This window comes from Arachis hypogaea, chromosome 6 (genome assembly GCF_003086295.3).
Source record: "Arachis hypogaea cultivar Tifrunner chromosome 6, arahy.Tifrunner.gnm2.J5K5, whole genome shotgun sequence".
NCBI classification, from domain to species: domain Eukaryota; kingdom Viridiplantae; phylum Streptophyta; class Magnoliopsida; order Fabales; family Fabaceae; genus Arachis; species Arachis hypogaea.
The window spans coordinates 14,218,371-14,238,972 of record NC_092041.1 but is presented as its reverse complement, the minus strand read 5'-3'; the positions used below and the strand labels follow the sequence as shown (position 1 = coordinate 14,238,972).

The window sequence follows — 20,602 nt, the reverse complement described above, 5'->3', positions numbered from 1 at the left end:
GTTTTTAAAACATGCCTATTTATAATATTTAACTAACATTTCTTCTATTATGTTTTTAAGGAGATTTCTAAATCATTTATAAAATATTGTGTGTTTATTAGTACTCTATGGATGGTTATAATTAATTCTATGGGAGAATAATCAATTTATATAACTTTTTTTCTCTCTCCAAGTTTACCCGGAAAAAGTTCTTAATATGTGTGTTATTGTTTGGTTTTAAAGAAATAAAAGAATATATCTTTAGGGGCTGCTACACATACAAGTAAAAAGGTCGTACAAATTTTACAAGTTATCAGCCCAAACTTCATTAACACGCGCATTAACTCATTTTGAATGGAGCGTAACTATACGCGCCCCACTCAAACGGTTCCTCTTCGTCTTCTTCTTCTTCTTCTTCTCTTCTTCTTCCTCTTCCTCTTCCTCTTCCTCTTCCTCTTCGTTTTTTTTCGATTTTCATGGTTTCTGAAATTCTTCTTCTTCTTCTTGCTGCACGTTCTTCTTCCTCTTACTCTTCTTCTTCTCATTTTCTTTCGTTTCTGCACGTTCTTCTTCCTCGTTTTCCTCTTCTTCTTCATTTATGTCTTTTCTCTCTGTTTTCTCTTTTTTTTTCGATTTTTCATGGTAAAATCGTTTTTGAAGAAGAAGAAGCAGCAAAAGATGAGGAGGAGAAAGAGAAAGAATTCTAAATTATGCATAAGATGTACTTCAACGAATTTTGGGTGTATTTTTTTAAATCCTTTGGGTGTATTTTCTGTAACCCTTTGGGTGTATTCCTATAATTGTTTGGGTGAATTCTTGTAACCGTTTGGGTGTAATTCTTTGGGTGCATTTCTGTAATCATTTGGGTATATTTGAGTGATATCTGACTGATATCTATAAGTGTATCTGACTCATATCTATGGGTGTATCTTACTGATATCTATGGGTGTATTTTTCATTTCAGAAAAAATGACAAGCATTACAGAAATACACCCAAACGATTACATAAAATACACCCAAGAGATTACAGACGATTACATAAAATACACCCAAGATATTACAGAAATACACCCAAACGGTTACAGGAATTCACCCAAACGATTATAGAAATACACACAAAAGATTACAGAAAATACACCCAAAGGATTTAAGAAATACACCCAAAATCATGCATAATTCAGAACTCTTTCTCTTTCTCCTCCTCATCTTCTGCTACTTCTTCTTCTTCAAAAACGATTTCAGAGCTTGATGTCAAAAAACAATAGAAATCGAGAATAACGAAAAAAGAAAACAGAGAGAAAACACGTAAATGAAGAAGGAGAAAGAGAAGGCAAGAAACAAAAGAAAAGAAGAAGAAGAAGAGGAAGAGGAAGAAGAACGTGCAGCAAGAAGAAGAAGAAGGTGCAATGAAAACGTGCCGTAACAGTACGTGGAGGAACTAACGTCAACGACGAAGAACAAACCAGTGAAAAAGGAGGAGAAAAGAACGATCGAAAAAGAAGGAGAAGAAGAAGGGATGTAGCGCGTGTAAGGAACGTAGCACTTGCAGCGAATTTTGGGGATTAAAGTTTAATTGGCTTATAATACTTACAAGCCCTAATCGCTTGTACGCAGAGTTTTCCCCATAACTTTAATACAATGACAAGTTTTATATAGTCATTTAATTAAATTTATAGGCTTAAATAATTTTTGAAGTACTAAATTAAAAAATTAATTATTTTTATAGTTAATGTGACAATACACAATTAATCGTGTGTGAAACTTTTTTTCCACCAAAGATCTATAAAATTCAATAAAAGATGTTTTTATAGCTTACGAAAATTCATTATTTCTGCACGTGTTAATTTATTTGTCGAATATAGAAAATAGAATGTAATTGAGTAAGAATAACAGGTTTTTCTTCAGAAAATAATTTTTCTCTGATGGATATATTCTAGAGATTAGAGGCTAATCTTGTTTAATCATACGACACGTAAAGTAATAAATCTTCCATTTTCTGCTATGTGCTATCTCATACGATATTTGTCTCTCGTTCTGACATAACGTTAATGCAATTATGACAGTGAATTCATATATGGTTATCACTTAGGTCCAACTTTTAAGTTCTTTTAAGTAGATGATTTATAAAACAACGTAACATTTGACGAGTTTGCAAAGTCATAGACTTGGGCACAAATATTTCTTCGGAATAATTGACCATTTGTACCCATGATAGTTCAGAACGCTGACAAATGTATCCATCTTAGAAGGAAACTAACTTTGTAACCATGAGAGATGGGCTCCGTGTGACAAAAATAGCCTGGCTTGGGTTGGCACCTGCTTCGGGTTTGTATAGTCCTACATGGCAATCCGAACCTCGCAAAGCCCAATCCACGTGGAATTTAACATTAAACAATTTAACTTTGAAGAGAAATTCGCGGGACGTTGACTATGCCCTAGCAGAGAACGTCGTTCTGTTTCCTAGCCGGAGAAGACGCCGGGAACACTCCGAAACCATCACCCTGAAGCAACGGCTTTCAACGTTGTAATTCGCAAGTTGGGAAAGGCATTTGGAGCAGTACAGAGCCATCAAAAGGAGAATGTGGTAGAGGAACTTGCAAGGAATAGGCAGCGGAGCTCGAACCCTGGGATTTCGTCGCCGACGGTGTAGAGGTCACCCCCTTTGCTCGGCAGAGAGCAGAGGTATGTCATTGCCAGTGTTAATTTATTTTAAATATCACTGAGACTAGTTGGACAGATTACATTACCATATGAAATCGTGGGTGAGAGTTGGTAAATTAGTTGATTAATTGATTTAGGGTTTGTGTTAGGTGCTGAAGTAGTTGATTTATGGTTTGTGTTATGGTTAGTAAAATCCACTGTTATCTTAGAATGTGTTGCTTTATTTCAGTTTCAGGAATGGCCACCATCCATATAACACTATGTATTAATCATAGAGGAAGGTTTGAGAGAGGGCCGTGTGGGAAGCTTACTTATGTTGGTGGTGAAGTCACGGAGATAGAGAGGGTTAATGTTGATACGTTGAATGGTTTTTTCGTATCTGATTTGGTGAAGGATATAGGATATACATCTGTTTCTAAATTGTTCTGGCTGGAACCTGGGAAAGGGCTTGATGATGGGTTGAGGGAGATCAAGGTTGACATGGACATAGTTAGGATGTATGAGGCAGCTGTGAAGAACAGTAACAGAGTTAATGTTTATACAGAGCATCCGGTGGATGAGCCCGTGTTAGTAGAGGAGAACAACATGACTCCATCAAAGAGGAGGGTAAAGAGGTGTGCTAAAAGGGTTCCAACTCCGAAAAAGAGTCCCAAAAGAAGGTTGATAGTAGTGGAAGATGAGGATGATGCTGATATTGTAAGTAATCTGCAAGTTGGAATGGATGACCGAAAAAGGAGTGAGGCACAGAGCAGGGAAGGGGCCTATGAAGCACATACACAGGCTGGTTTGGATGCCCAAAAAGAGGACAATATCACTATGGAAGAGGAGACAGCAGACCCACAACAGGTTTCTCAGCCTCCCCCAACACCTGGCATACCAGATAAACCACCTTCAAGTCAGTCCCAACCTTCCCAGCCACCTATTGAACAAGATCAGCAACCAACACACCCTGCTTGTTCAGACTCAGTCCCTGCTTCTGAACCCAATGTCTCTGCACCTCTTGAACCAGAACAAATAACCCAATACACCCCTCATCCATATGGGAATCCACTCTCACAATCAACCCCTCAGACAGTCCCACCCTCTGACACCAATAGGACTCCTCATAATGATCAGAGCAATCCTTCAGAGGAGGTTCAGGGAAGGCCAAAGGTGAATAAAAGGAGATCAACTAGGAGGCCCCCCCCTACAGGCCAGTCTTTCATTCCAAACCCCGATCCAGACAAGCCTCCAACCTTCTACGTCCCCGTTGATGAGGATGATTTCTCTGATGAAAATCCTGGTCATCATTGCTATGAATCAGAGGAATTGCATAGCATAGCAAGTGACGACGATACCGAACAAACTCCAGTTTTTCCTCAGAGCAATCCTGATGCTCCAGTTAACCAGGTTCGGTTAGAGGTTGGGATGGAGTTTGAAACTCTAAGCCACTTCAGGAAGGCTGTCAGAAAGTTTAATATCAATATTGGAAGGAGCATATTCTTTGCTCGATGCGATTCTACAAGATCGAAGGCTATATGCTATGATGAGGAGTGTCCTTGGCAAATATACTGTGCCAAGAGAACATTTCCAGCAAGTTTTCAGGTAAAGACATTCGTAAATGAACATACATGTAGTAGGGACAATCGATGCAAGTCAGCAGATGGAAAGTGGGTCATAGATGAGTTGGAGGAGAGGATTCGAGTGCAGCCAAACCTGACAGTTAGAGAGGCTGACCAGTACTTCAGATCCGAGTATGATGTACTAATCAATGAAAGGAAAATTTATAGATCTATGAAGAAAGCAAAAGAGCGGATTGAAGGTTCTGAGATTGCACAATATGCACGACTTCGTGATTATGGTAACTAGATACTGAAGACTAATCCAGGGTCGACAGTAAGGATCCAAACGAATCCCATGCCTGATTCAAATCCAGTTTTTCTGAGGATCTATGTTTGCTTCGAAGCGTGCAAGAAGGGGTTTGTCGGAGGATGTCGACCTTTTATAGGTTTGGATGGGACCTTCATTAGAGGATACTATGGGGGGCAGCTGCTGACTGCAATAGGACAGGATGCAAATAATCATATCTATCCTATTGCCTACGCAGTTGTTGAATCTGAGAACAAAGAAAGTTGGAAGTGGTTTCTGGAGATACTCCAGGAGGATGTGGGAGATTTTCAAGCTAATGGGTTTAACTTCATGTCAGATATGCAAAAGGTACTTGTGCAAATTTACTTATAAGAATGTATGGCTGATTCAAGTGTTTAGTGACTTTGATGTTTTCTCTTAATGGTAAGCTATGGCTGATTATTTGTTTTACCTCTGGTTTAGGTATGTATTAGAAGTTATTTGTAATCTCATTGCTTACTCATTAGTAGCTTACTGATGCAAAAATTTAGCGGAATGAGACTAATATTGATGTGTTATTATTGGAATATGGTTTACTTTTACTTATGTATGGTTTGTACTGAGACTGTTTATGGGAATTTGGCATCTGGTTTAGGATGATAAAGAACTCTGTTTTGCTTTGAGAGTGATATTGAAATATGGTATATTGTGTACCTAAATGCTGAAATCTGTTTCTGGTTTGTTTGAAATCTGAGCACTGTTTACTTAAACGAATTACTGTAGGGACTAATCCCAGCCATACAAGAGATCTACCCAAATGCCAACCATAGATTCTGTGCAATGCATATATGGCAAAACTTTCGCAAGAAATGGAGTGACTTGCAGCTGAAAATGTGCATGTGGTCTTGTGCCAAGGCAACCACAACACAAGACTTCAATGCTGCCATGGAGAGACTGAAAAGCATCAATGTTGGAGCTTGGGAGTACCTGCACAAGATTAGTCCTAAACAATGGAGCAGAGCTCATTTCAGTGAATACCCTAAGTTGGACAACTACACCAACAACAACTGTGAGGTGTTTAATGCCAAGGTTAAGAAGATGAGGGGTAAGCCGATAATTACCATGTTGGAGGAAGTCAGGTGCTACGTAATGAGGATAATGGCTAGGAACAAAAAAGCTTTGGTTGGGTACAACGGGAGACTGGCACCAACCCAACAAAGCAGATTAGAGAGGGAAAAGCGAGAGAGCAACAAATGGATGCCTCTGCCTACTGGAGATGACGCAGGTAATGTGTATGAGGTGCATTGTTTGCCAACGAAGGTAAGTGTGGATCTTGGCAAAGGTACATGCAGCTGTCGACTATGGCAAATCACAGGTTTACCATGTAGACATGCATGTGCTGCACTGGCTTACCAGAACAGAAGGCCAGAAGAATATGCCCACAACTGGCTCACCATGGGTGCATACAACGCAGCCTATCAGATTACTATGCGTCCAGTTCCAAGCCAGGAGTACTGGGAGCACGATGTTGATACCCTCCCCATTCTGCCACCACGGTATAGAAAGCCAATTGGTCGACCTACACTCAAGAGAGACAAGAGAAATGATGGCCCTAAGGAGAAGAGTGACCCTCATAGAACAACTAGGAGGATTGGGACAATTATCTGCAAGTATTGCCTCCAGGTATGGTAGACCAATTAGAGTTGCCATTCTGCCCTGTTCAATAGTAAACGATAAATGTGATTACTATTTCAAATTATGACTAATACGTTTATCATTAGGCTGGTCACAATAAGAGAAGTTGTAAAAAGCGGAAGGAAGCTGCAGGTGTAGGGAGTTCTGCCCCACAAGCACCAGCGAATGATGAGGATGAGGATTTACTGGCTGAAATGTACTATGAGGAGACCTTGGAAGCTGCACAGGCTGAACAGGAGGCCACTGAAGAAGGAAACAAATCTGCAAGAACCAACCCTCAACAAGTAAGTGCATTGTTTTAATCATTTAACTAAGCTGCCATGCAAACCTTGTGTGATGATAACTGACTTGTTCAATTATTTGCAGCAGCCTCACCCAATGCCTCCCCCACCAACTGCACAGTCACAGCCACAGCCAACCAATGCAACAACCAGAAAACAGGTTAAAAGGAGAAGTGTTAAACGCCCGCCTCCGACCGGACAAAGACAGCAGCCAAGTACACCACCTGCCAACCAGCCAGCAACAACTCCCTCCACACACAACTCTCGAACTACACCACATCCACTACAAGGTGCTAGTGCAGGAACAAGCAGCCGGTTCATGCAGTTCATGCCCACACCTGGAGTTGTGCCTCCAACAGCTACAGGTCCAGGTACATCTGATAGAATGAGAGGTCAAGCTAGAGGCCAAGGCAGGATACGGGGATCAAGCGGAGGAAGAAATGGTTTATCAAGCGGGAGTAGCAACTCCACCCCAATATCATAGACTAATACTGCAAAATTTGGAATCTGGCTTTTTTGTTGTTTTTAGGTTACACTTATGAGATACATAACTCATGTGCTTTCTGATGCATATTGTTCCTATTGCTTAGTTCTGACTTAGTAAGGCTTTTTTTGAGGGTGTAAATTCAGTGACCACTACTTGGCTTTTTTGTCTAATATCAGAATGTTTTGAACCTCCAGCATCCATATATATATAACGAACAATTTACTTGTTAAGGCAGTTATATCCTAGCCATCTTTTGCCTCTTTCTGATATCACTATTGTTATTGTTATTGTTACAACATTTTCGTCATCCTATTTGTTCCTTACTCATATATTGAAAAGCAAAATTATCAGGTTGCTAATTTTCAGCTTACTGTTTGATCCTTAATGTTATCAGAATCAATTTAGATTGCATCAACAAGTTCAAACATTGTGTATCTACATCAATGTATCAGATGAACAGAAAACCAGTATAGATTAGGAACAATTCATATTATGCCAATATCATTCAAAAATTTTAACTATGACACAACAAAAACCTCTCTTTTTACAAGTCCTATGCTTTCATGACCAAATACAACTCACAAAACAGACAAAATGCTACCCCTACTGCAACAGTCATAATCATCACTCTAATTCCCCTAATTTCACCCCTAATTTCAGCCCTAAATTTGTCTATCTTCTTAGCCATAACTGAGGATGCTTGCAGATTTTCTCCCCCTGAATTCAGAGTCAATCCATCATCAGGTGTTGCATAACAATGCTCGAACTTCCTCTTGGCTAAACATCTTGCCACGCCCTCCCATCCTTGTTCGAGTTCATCCACCCAAACAAAGTATCTGCAATCTCTTGTCTAAGAGAAAAAAAAAAACCCCAAATTTGTCAACTAAAACTCACAAAATGTTGTCTAAACTCAACAACAACAGCAGCTGTCCCTTACCGCCCATAGAGGACATCTGATGAACCATCTGTTAGGGTTCGTAATCGTTCCAGACTCCATCAACACAACATCTCTCCCACAGAAACATTTGCCATCGAGCTTCTTCTCCTTCATCTTCTTCGAACTTGAAGAACTGCTGCGAGTTCCAAAACTTCCATCTGAGTTAAATCTGCGTGATGCCATCGCTGGGGTTCTGAGATCACTCTGGGTTATGGTTCGAATTGCAACAAATTTTTAGATTTGGGGTTATGGTTCAAGTTGGGGAAGAGAGCTTCCTAGGGTTTTTATTTCAACCATTGCCTACGTATACAACGTTCACCTCCACGTGGATTGGGCTTTGCGAGGTTCGGATTGCCATGTAGGACTATACAAACCCGAAGCAGGTGCCAACCCAAGCCAGGCTATTTTTGTCACACGGAGCCCATCTCTCATGGTTACAAAGTTAGTTTCCTTCTAAGATGGGTACATTTGTCAGCGTTCTGAACTATCATGGGTACAAATGGTCAATTATTCTATTTCTTCGAATCTAAGTTCAATACATTCCATTAAGAAAAAGGGTTGACAAAGCATAGTAAAATAATAATACAAAAATAATTATTTTGCAATTACATGGTGGTACTCACATAACATTTACATAAGATAACCCCTTAACAACCTGTCTGGTCAATTTTTATCTTAACAATCCTCACATAATTACAGGTAAGAACCAGTAACTATCACTGAAGTTCAGTCACCATCCATCATACTTTGAAACAAGGCAACAAGGGCAAGGAAAAGAGAAACTCAGTTATCACTTTGTCATAGTAAAAATTGGACAATGCTATCAAGAGAATAGAAGGATAAAGGAATGCAGTTAAAAAGCCTCAACATCTGTTAAGTGTTTCTTTCTTTATCCGAAACCAAAATATCCATGACATTTCAATCCAAACAGACTACAACAGAAAGATAAGAATAACCGGTTAACCACCCCGAGCTTCTCTCCTAGTGGCATCGTGCAATAGTTCAACGTCCACGCCTTCTGGAGGTAATTGCACGTATCTGACCACTGAACCTCTGATGAAGCAGTTCCTCACAGAAAGCTGAGATCAAAGAGTAACATACATTATATATAAACTCATCATATTCATAGTTATGTAATTGCTAGACTGGATGCATGAAAGCAAGGATGATTATAACATGAAGAATCAACACTGAAGCTAGTTACAGTATACATGCCAAATTGAGACAATAAAATATAACATAATTAACAAGAGAAGAACATAGCTTCAGATTGCAGAATGAAACACGTGATAATCAAAGAAACCTGTACGAACTCCACAGACTATATCCTACTACCAAGTTCCTTTATACACATTACACAAAGCCATGACCTATAATCCTTTCGCAAAGTAATTTTAAAGCGAGTATCTCTCACTCATATATTCTATTACAGAAGCGTGCTTTATTTATTTATCTTGTCTTCTCCCTCACCATCTAACCTCATAACAACACATCAACTCATTATTATATCCCTTCTCTCTCTCTTTTTTTTTTTTTCCATGGCATACATCAATAGCCAAAATTTCAGGCCATTCGAGTACAAAAATTGGGGGCAAAACCTTCAAATGCAAATTCATAAACTCCCAAATCTTTCCAAATTCCAATAGTCTACAAGACATTACCATTTCAATTATTAACATAACGGAAATAAGGAAGACAAGCATTGACAGCCTGCAAAATCCCCGAGTTCTCATTCCACCCTAGTACAACTCCTATAGGCCTAAGGCTAATAATAGGAGAACAAAAATGGAGTGGCTTAGAATGGGAAAGAGACTTTGATAAAATTGTATGTTCAGAAGTTTCTCTGGAAGTGAGTGAAATTGCCATCAAAGAAAACCGAGAACGCGAGACCACCCCTCAGCAATTCAAAACAATGAATTTTATGATTCCCACTGTGTATTCAAGCTTCTCTCCGTTCTCTTCTCCTATCAAACAATAAAGTGCCCTATAATCGTTAACTCCAATCCTCATCTTTCTTTTCTACTCCATTAATGACCATTGTCTTCCATCATCTGCAAACTCCCAAACATACTCTAAACATATAAACAAAATCAAAACATACTAACACACACTCATATGAAACACATTAAAAATGTAGAAGGGAATCGATGAAATAACAAACAACCCTGAAACTTGACGTGGCTCTCAAAATAATCAACAAAGCAGACCATATACAATCTCATATTAAAGTTCCAATTGGAACCCAATAGGGTGTCTCAATGCATGAGGCTACTACTAGGTGTAGTCTAAAAAGGGCAGATGGACACAGCCTTACCTCTTCAAACCTAAAGCTTGTTTCCAGATCTGAACCAATAACCTCTTATTACAAGACAACAACCTTATTGTGTGTCAACTGTCAAGGCTCACCCTCTATTAGAACTGAAGGGATCCTAAAATTCCACCCGATGTTCCCTTGAAAGAGTACACACAGTCCTACCAGAGCACGCAAAGGAACTATTTGCAGGATTTTAACCCATGACCTCTAACCCATAACTCATGCAGCAACAATTGTACTTTTGTACCGTGGCTAAACCTCAATAAAACAAATAGAAATTTCACACAAATATAAAGAACAGATAGAAGGAGTCGAACCATAATACTACAACATGAACAGTTTAAAGGAGAAACTTACATCCCTCCCTGTCTGAATCACATAAGAAAGAAAATTAAAGACCATGATCCTTATAATCATTAGTTTGTTAAGGTAAGTGTAAGGCTTAGCAGTTGAAGAAACATAATAACTTACTATGAGTTATGGTCACATTAAGTAAGCAACAATCCCACAAAAACAGTAAGTTACAATCAGTACAATACCATGAGTCCATGACCATAGTTCTACTTATTCTTCACTTCTATGATCTGTCTATTTAAATAAGAAAACCCCCTTCATACAGGGTTTTGTAATTCACTTTCACCTACAGCCAAATCCATATCTCAAAATTAACCAACCTCTGGCACACTAATACACATTCGATTGAAGAATAATCTTATTCACATACACAAGAAGCACCTAATTGCTTTGATACTTCATCAAGCAATGGTCAGCATCAAGCAATCCGGTTGGCAGAACATTAAAGTACACAAATTTGACAGAATACTCAATATGGTTTGCCATAAATCAAATAAATGTTAAAAAAATTCCAATCATTAACAGGAATTATCAACAATATCAGCGACTATAATACCGAGAAGTCCATTGATCATGAATTCAAAGTTTTTGCAATGCAAAACCCCATAAACCCTAAAACTGAGGACGGAAAAAGGATAAACCCTAGAAAGAAGCATACCATATGGGGGTACTTGTCTTGGTCAACGACGCGAGTGTTCTCGAGCTTGATGTTGAGGTACTGGTCAACGGAGTGAAGAGTGCCCCTTATGGCCAAATCGTTCTTGAGCTCCACCGTTACTTCTCTTCCCACCAAATCCTTGAAGTACGAGAAGAACAACTACACCCGCCCAAAAACCGGGGGAAAAAAGGAAAAAGGAACATACTTTAGGACCCGTCGTGACAAAAAAAAAACCACAGAGATGAGAAAATCGGAAGTAGAGAGAAGAAGAAGAAGAAGAAGAAGAAAGAACGAAAGGGACATTACCATTTTGAGAACAAAGGAAGAGAGTGCAGTAGAAAATGGGAACCAAGCACTCAAGTTGATGTAAACGTATACGCATATATGAAGATTTTCTGTTATTCCATAATTGCCCCCCCGAGGCCCCGCCCAAGCCCGAATGCATTTTTTTATTGAATAGAGCAAAATTAATTTATTACGAAAATAACTAAACATAATTTATTTAAGATAATAATTTTTAACTTATATGGTCACTTAATAAAAATTAAAGAAACGAAAAATATTTAGAATAATTTAATATATAAGCTTCATGAGACATACCATTTTTTAGACTATATCGAGTTAAACACCAAACTGGTCCTGAGATTCACAAAATGCACCGATTTAGTCCCTGACTTTCCAATTACACTAATTAAGTCCTCCAGATTGAAAAAATTGCATCAACGTGGTCTCCCTTATATTTTTCGGACAGATTCCTTGCCGGCGTGAGTGACGTGGCTAATGAGTGCCACGCTGGAGTGTGTAACGGTTGGTTGACGTGGCAAATGAAACTTTATACACCAATTTGGTCCCTAATCCTTTTTTAAACCCTAACTCAGAAGTAGCGCAGCACATGTTCTTCTTCTTCTTCTTCTTATTCTTCTTCTTCTTCTTCTTCTTCCCTACTCATTCTCGTACCCATTGCTTTGCTGGTTGGAAGATGGTTGGATGTGCAGATGAAGGAGAGGAAAGTTATATGCGATCAACCACAAGGAGGCCAAGTCAGAGTAGAGGCACGCGAGTACCAGATCGGTGTGGGTTTGGATAACGACCTGTGCTCCGATGGTCTGGAACGGAAACCCACCCAAATAAGCCCTTCTTTAAATGCCCAAATTACAACGTGAGTGTTTCCTGAAGATTTGTTGTTGACTATTTTGATAGTGACTGTTAAATTTCATGTTCACAGAGTAGTGAAAGAATATGGTGTGGGTTCTTTCGATGGGCAGACATTGTAGAAGATGATAAAGGATATTTGGAAGACACTGCTGCATATAAGAATGAAAAAGTGAGCGTCAGTCTTGCTTTGAGGATTGGCAATTTGGAGGCTGAGTTAAAGACCCAGAAATATTTGATACAAATGTTAGGATTGCTGTTTTTTTTTCTATGTTAGTTGTTGTTTTAGTTGTGATGGTAAAAATGTAAGAACTTGTTTTAGTCGTGATGGTAAAAATATAAGAACTGTGCTTGAAAGCATCTGTTAATAAATGTATGGGAACTGTTTAGCTTATTGGTGTGTTATTTGTAGATAGATATAAGAAAAATAGAATCCAAACTAAATGAACAGAAGAGGAAATTGATAATAGTAGTTGTAGATTATAAACAAGACAATAATCAATGTAACACAATTGCAGTTGATCACATAAGGATAAACATACTGAAACAGCTACCTTCGAGCATAAACTCCCTTAAACTATCTACTACCAGAAAACCAAAATAAACCATATAGTCTAGCCAAAATAACAAATCCCATGTATATTGTTAAATCCAAAATAACAAAAAATTCAAAATATCAATCAATGCCCAAATCCCATGTATATTGTTAAATCAGCTGTTAGAACATCCAAAATCAAAGGTTTTTCTTCCTTGGTGCCTTGAACTGTGGTGTTGGAACAAACTTCATGAACCTTGCCAACCTTAAAGATGTGGCTGCACTTGCTCCTTGCATGGGATCAACTGAAGTAGTTACTGGTTGTGATGAGTTCCTCCATTTGGTTGGCAATTTAGGTGGCCTTGTTGTTGGTGGTGGTGGTGCCTGCGTAAAGTGTAATAAGTTGTATGAGTTAGTGTGAAAAGGGAAGTTAAATCTAGGAAGTAAACAACAAATATTTTGGGATCTTTTATACCTCATCTTGTGTTCCACCATAGCTTGGTTGGGACAATTCAACCTCTTCAGCTTGCGGTGCAGACACTGGTGGTGGAATGTCAGTTGCTGGAGGTGCCGGATTGGTAGTGTTGCTTGCTTCAACTGCAGGTGTACTCCCAGTATGAGTAGCTTTGGCCTAGGCCACTTGTTAAGGTATGTCCATGCTTCCTCACTGACTCTTTTGATCTTGTCCATGTTGCCAATAAAATCTTGGAAAGTGGTTGACCTTGCAGCATCCCAAAGGAGTCTCCGCAGCTCAAGATCCTTCCAATGTTTGTTGAAGTTTCGCCACAGGTGCCATACACAGAAACGATGGTGGACCTGTGGCATGACCTCCTCCACAGCCGAAATCAATCCCTGCAATTGATGGAAAGATATAGCTGACACCAAAGAACCAAAATAACCAAACATCAATAACCAACCACCCTAAATAATCAATTACCAATCAGACTAAATCAGCAAACCACCTAAATAATCAAACTACTTAAGTAACCAAAGACCCTAAATATTCAGACAACCTAAATAACCAAACAACCTACATAATATACATAACAAGTGAAATCAGCAAGTTGCAATTGTCCATACCAAATAAAATATAGAACCAAATAGTTTAAACAATAAACAGACATACATTTTGCTTACAATATAAACTGTCTAACTTTCTGCATATCAGAAATGAAACACCACCCATTAGCCTTATGATCTCCTAAATCTTCATGGAGTAACTCCAAAAACCATTTCCAGTTCCTTATTTTCAATGTTGACTATAGCCCAAGCAACCACATAAATGTGGTGATTTGCATCTTGTGCGACAGCTGATAATATCTGTCCACCAATCTGCGTCTTTAGAAATGCTCCATCGAGGCCGATTAAAGGTCTACACCCAGCTTTAAACCCATTCTTGCAACCACCAGGCAGATGTACATTTTATCAAACATTACTTGTCCGTTAGGCAATGGAGTAACCCCAATCTTTACAGTGGATCCCGGATTGGTCTTTAGCAACGTTTCAGCATAATCCCTTAACAAGGCATACTGTGCCTTTTCATCCCCGTATACAACATTTCTTGCATCAGCCAAGGCTCGTGCTAATGAATTCCTATGCAAGATGAGATCACACTTTGACCTAAAGTATGTTGCAGCCTCACATTGCTTGAAGTTCGGATACTTTCTAACCTTTTTGACCAACTTACTTGCCAGCCAAGCTCTGTTTGCAGCCCTATTAGAATTCTCTCTCGGACATGTATGATCGTCATAAAAAATATTGATTTGCCAGCAAGAGTCCTCATGATCCCTTGAGGCGTAAACAACCCAGGAGCACTCTTCTACCTGACACACTGCCCTACACTTCACATTGTCATTCTTCACAAACTTAATCCTCCTACCCTCTTGAATGGTAAACTCTCGCACAGCATCCCTGAAGTCTTGCTTAGTATTAAACTTCATTCCCACTTGCATTTGCAACTCACCAAATCTCTGGCCCTCCTGGAAGATTGGAAATTCATCTAATTCTCCATCAGATTCCAATTCATCTTTAAAATTAGGAGGAGTCTTCATCTCCTCTGAGTGCCAAGAGTTGGCACCATCAGATTCTGCACCCGGGTCAAGAGCATCATACATCAATCCGTCTCCTGGACTTCCTAAAAAACCAAGGTCCACCTCTACATCAGATAAGTCTGCCACAATTGCATCATCATCTTGCATAATAGTGTCTTTATATAACTTTTCCTTTCCTTTGGCCATGGATGAGGCCTTCTGAACCTTCTTGACCTCTTTCTTAATTGGTTGTGTAACCAACTGATGAGCGGATATTTTATACGCTTTTTGGGAGTAATTTCAGGTAGATTTTAGTATGTTTTAATTAGTTTTTAATAAAATATTATTAGTTTTTAGGCAAAAATTATATTTCTGGACTTTACTATGAGTTTGTGTGTTTTTCTGTGATTTCAGGTATTTTCTGGTTGAAATTGAGGGAGTTGAGCAAAAATCTGAGTTGGGATGAAAAAGGACTGCTGATGCTGTTGGATCCTGACCTCCCTGCACTCGGAATGGATTTTTTTGAGCTACAGGAGTCCAATTGACGCGCTCTCAATGGCGTTGGAAAGTAGACATCCAGGGCTTTCCAAAAATATATAATAGTCTATACTTTGCGCGAAGATAGACGACGTAAACTAGCGTTCAACGCCAGTTTCATGCTGCTGTCTGGCGTCCAGCGCCAGAAACAGGTTACAAGTTGGAGTTCAGCGCCCAAAACACGTTACAACCTGGCGTTCAACTCCAGAAATATCCCAAGCACGTGAGAAGCTTTAGTCTCAGCCCCAGCACACACCAAGTGGGCCCCAGAGGTGGATTTCTGCACCAATTATCTTAAGTTACTCATTTTCTGTAAACCTAGGCTACTAGTTACTATTTAAACAACTTTTAGAGACTTATCTTGTACCTCATGACATTTTCAGATTTGAATTTTATACACTTTGACGGCATGAGTCTCTAAACTCCATTGTTTGGGGTGAGGAGCTCTGCAGCGTCTCGATGAATTAATGCAATTGTTTCTATTTCTCCATTCAAACGTGTGTGTTCCTATCTAAGATGTTCATTCGCACTTAATTATGAAGAAGGTGATGATCCGTGACACTCATCACCTTCCTCAATCCATGAACGTGTGCCTGACAACCACCTCCGTTCTACATCAGATTGAATGAGCTTCTCTTAGATTCTTTAATCAGAATCTTCGTGGTATAAGCTAGATTGATGGCGGCATTCATGAGAATCCGGAAAGTCTAAACCTTGTTCGTGGTATTCCGAGTAGGATTCCGGGATTGAATGACTGTGACGAGCTTCAAACTCCTGAAGGCTGGGCGTTAGTGACAGACGCAAAAGAATCATTGGATTCTATTCCAACCTGATTGAGGACCGACAGATGATTAGCCGTGCTGTGACAGAGCATTTGGACCATTTTCACTGAGAGGATGGGAAGTAGCCATTGACAACGGTGACACCCTACATACAGCTTGCCATGGAGGGAACTTTGCACTTTTCCATGGATGGAATATTACATTACAGGAATAAATCAGACAAAGCATCTCCAAAACTCCAACATATTCTCCATTACTGCATAACAAGTATTTATTTTATGCCCTTTTCCCTTTCTTCACTGAACTTGAAAAACACTGTTGTTGGCATTCTGACTAAGAATAATAAGATAAACATAACTTGCTTCAAACCAACAATCTCCGTGGGATTCGACCCTTACTCACGTAAGGTATTACTTGGACGACCCAGTGCACTTGCTGGTTAGTTGTACGGATTACAAATTCGTGCACCAAGTTTTTGGCGCCGTTGCCGGGGATTGTTCGAATTTGAACAACTAAAGGTTTATTTTATTTCTTAGATTAGGAATAATTTATTTTTATTGTTATAGAGTTATTAAATCCTGATAGGATAGTTTCTTTTCAAAAATTTCTTTTCAAAAATATTATTTTTCTTAATTAATTGTTAATTTTTCGTGAGTTTAGTGTCTTGTTCTAAGTTTGGTGTTAATTGCATATTTTATATTTTTCTTTAAATTTTCGAACTTGTGTTCTTTGTTCTTCATTGATCTTCAAGTTGTTCTTGTTTATTTTTCTTGTTTGATCTTGAGTTTTTCTTGTTTTGTGTCTTTTCTTGTTTTTCTTGTGCTTTTTCAAAACATTAACTTTCAAAAATTATACTTTTATCCACAAAAATAATACATCTTTAAAATACATTACATTTTTAGCTCAGTTGGTTATAGCGTTGGCTTATGTTCTTGGCAATTGGGCATCTTCTTTTTAAAATCTTTTTTCAAAAATATTTTTTCTTGATTTAATCTTGTGCCAAACTTTAAGTTTGGTGTTTTCTTGTTGATCTTTCTTTAATTTTCAAAAATTTATCTTGGTTTTCTAAAAATTTTAAGTTTGGTGTTCTTTCTTTTGTTCTTGGTGTTCTTGTGAATCTTCAAGGTGTTCTTGAGTCTTTCTTGTGTTTTGATCTTAAAATTTTTAAGTTTGGTGTTCCTTGGTATTTTCCCTCCAAAATTTTCGAAAATAAGGATCATTAGATCTAAAAATTTTAAGTCTTGTGTCTTTTGTGTGTTTTTCTCTTTCATCATAAAATTCAAAATTCAAAAAAATATATTTTCTAACTAATTTTAAACTATATTTTTGAATTTTTTTTATAAAAATTCAGATTTCAATTTCAAAATTTTTCAATTCTTATCCTTTTACGTTTAAAAAAAATTTATATATATATATATATATATTTATTTCGGTTTTTGTTTTATTTTATTATTTAAAAAATTATTTTTATAATAAAATAGACAATATCAACATCCATATCATCTCCCTTGCTCCATCATGGAACTAAGTGGAAATGAACAGTCCAGGAGGACTCTGGGGTCATATGCTAACCCCACTACAGCTTCATATAGGAGTAGTATCTGTATACCCTCCATTGGAGTTAGTAGCTTTGAGTTGAATCCTCAGCTCATTATCATGGTGCAGCAAAGCTGCCAGTATTCCGGTCTTCCACATGAAGAACCTACAGAGTTTCTGGCACAATTTTTGCAAATTGCTGACACAGTACATGATAAGGAAGTAGATCAGGATGTCTACAGATTATTACTGTTTCCATTTGCTGTAAAAGATCAAGCTAAGAGGTGGTTAAATAACCAACCTAAGAACAGCATAAAGACATGGAAACAGCTGTCAGAAAAATTCCTGAATCACTATTTTCCTCCAAAACGGATGACACAGCTAAGGCTAAGCATCCAAGGCTTCAAACAAGGAGATAATGAATCCCTTTATGATGCCTGGGAGAGATACAGAGAGATGCTAAGAAAATGCCCCTCTGAGATGTTTTCAGAGTGGGTGCAATTAGACATCTTCTACTATGGGCTTACAGAAAAAGCTCAGATTTCTCTAGATCACTCAGCCGGTGGATCTATACATATGAGAAAAATAATTGAAGAAGCTCAAGAGCTTATTGATACAGTTGCCAGAAATCAGCATATGTACCTAAGCAGTGAATCCTCTATGAAAGAAGAAGCTAAAACAGTAACTGCTAAACTCAGTCCTGTGGATCAGGCTAATGAATTCAATCAGCAATTAGACTTTCTAACTCAGCAGCTAGCCGAATTCAAGGAAATACTACAGGAAACAAGGATGCCTAATAGGAATATGGAAGTACAGTTAAAGCAAACAGAAAAGCAACTATCAAAACAAATAACAGAAGAATGCCAAGCAGTTCAATTAAGAAGTGGGAAAACATTAAATACCTCACTTCAAAGCAGCAGGAAGCCACGAAATGAACAAATGGCTACTCAAAATCCCTCTGAGGACAATCAGAGCCCAGGGAGGAATAATGCTGGCGCTGAACGCCCAGCCCATGCTCATTCCTGGCGTTCAACGCCAGAAATAAGCATGAATCCGGCGTTGAACGCCCAAAGGGAGCATAATTCTGGCGTTCAGACGCCAGTAACAAATAAGGAGTTGGCGTCTAACGCCACTCCAGCTTCCACCCCTGGCATTCAAACGCCAGTGGGGGATCAGTCACATACAAGTGCTGATAACAACCCTTCTAAAAAGGCTTCCCAACCCACTTTTGTAGGTAATAAACCTGCAGCAACTAAAGTTGAGGAATATAAAGCCAAAATGCCTTATCCTTAAAAACTTCGCCAAGCGGAACAGGATAAGCAATTTGCTCACTTTGCAGACTATCTCAGGACTCTTGAAATAAAGATTCCGTTTGCAGAAGCACTGGTGCACGAAATTGCAATCACACTTTTGCAATCCCGCACAACTAACCAGCAAGTGCACTGGGTCGTCCAAGTAATACCTTGCGTGAGCAAGGGTCGATCCCACGGAGATTGTCGGCTTGAAGCAAGCTATGGTTATCTTGTAAATCTTAGTCAGGATATCAGAAATTATCAGGATTGATTGTGAAAAGCAAAAGAACATGAAATGATTACTTGTTTTGCAGTAATGGAGAATAGGTTGAGGTTTGGAGATGCTCCATCTTCTGAATCTCTGCTTTCCTACTGTCTTCTTCTTCAAACACGCATGTCTCCTTCCATGGCAAGCTGTATGTAGGGTTTCACCGTTGTCAATGGCTACCTCCCATCCTCTCAGTGAAAGCGATTGCATATGCTCTGTCACAGCATAGCGGAATTCATCTGTCTGTTCTCAATCAGGCCGGAATAGAATCCAGTGATTCTTTTGCGTCTGTCACTAACGCCCTGCCTTCAGGAGTTTGAAGCATGTCACAGTCATTCAATCATTGAATCCTACTCAGAATACCACAGACAAGGTTTAGACCTTCCGGATCCTCTTGAATGCCGCCATCAATTCTAGCTTATACCACGAAGATTCCGGTTAAAGAATCCAAGAGATAACTACTTAATCTAAGGTAGAACGGAGGTGGTTGTCAGGCACACGTTCATAGTTGAGAATGATGATGATTGTCACGGATCATCACATTCATCCGGATTAAGAACAAGTATTATCTTAGAATGGAAGCAAGCATGATTGAATAAGAAACAGTAGTAATTGTATTAATCCATCAAGACACAGCAGAGCTCCTCACCCCCAACCATGGGGTTTAGAGACTCATGCCGTGGAAAGTACACAAAGAAAGGTGTAAAATGTCATGAGGTCATAAGGTACTGATACAATGTCAAAAGATCCTATTAATAGTAAACTAGTAACCTAGGTTGTACAGAAATGAGTAAATGACGTAAAAATCCACTTCTGGGTCCACTTGGTGTGTGCTTGGGCTGAGCAATGAAGCTTTTATGTGTAGAGACGTTTTCTGGAGTTAAACGCGAGTTCTCATGCCAGTTTGGGCGTTTAACTCCAAGTTTTATGCCAGTTCCGGCGTTTAACGCTGGAATTTCTGAGGGAGACTTTGAGCGCCGGTTTGGGCCATCAAATCTTGGGCAAAGTATGGACTATCATATATTTCTGGAAAGCCCAGGAAGTCTACTTTACAATGCCGTTGAGAGCGCGCCAATTGGGCTTCTGTAGCTCCAGAAAATCCGCTTCGAGTGCAGAGAGGTCAGAATCCAACAGCATCTGCAGTCCTTTTTGGTCTCCGAATCAGATTTTTGCTCAGGACCCTCAATTTCAGCCAGAAAATACCTGAAATCACAGAAAAACACACAAACTCATAGTAAAGTCCAGAAAAGTGAATTTTATCTAAAAACTAATAAAAA

The 20,602-nt window shown here is 38.9% G+C and overlaps 1 protein-coding gene across 1 annotated transcript; it reads right to left on the bottom strand.

Moving 5' to 3' along the window:
• Positions 1-8,736: 8,736 nt before the first annotated feature.
• Positions 8,737-11,614, bottom strand: LOC112696179 (sm-like protein LSM2). The gene is made up of 3 exons (XM_025748801.3): positions 11,500-11,614; positions 11,194-11,352; positions 8,737-8,946 (listed from the first exon to the last, which is right to left on the bottom strand). Exons 1-3 carry the CDS (start codon positions 11,500-11,502, stop codon positions 8,827-8,829), a joined length of 282 nt encoding a protein of 93 aa, XP_025604586.1. The 5' UTR covers positions 11,503-11,614; the 3' UTR covers positions 8,737-8,826.
• Positions 11,615-20,602: the final 8,988 nt, after the last annotated feature.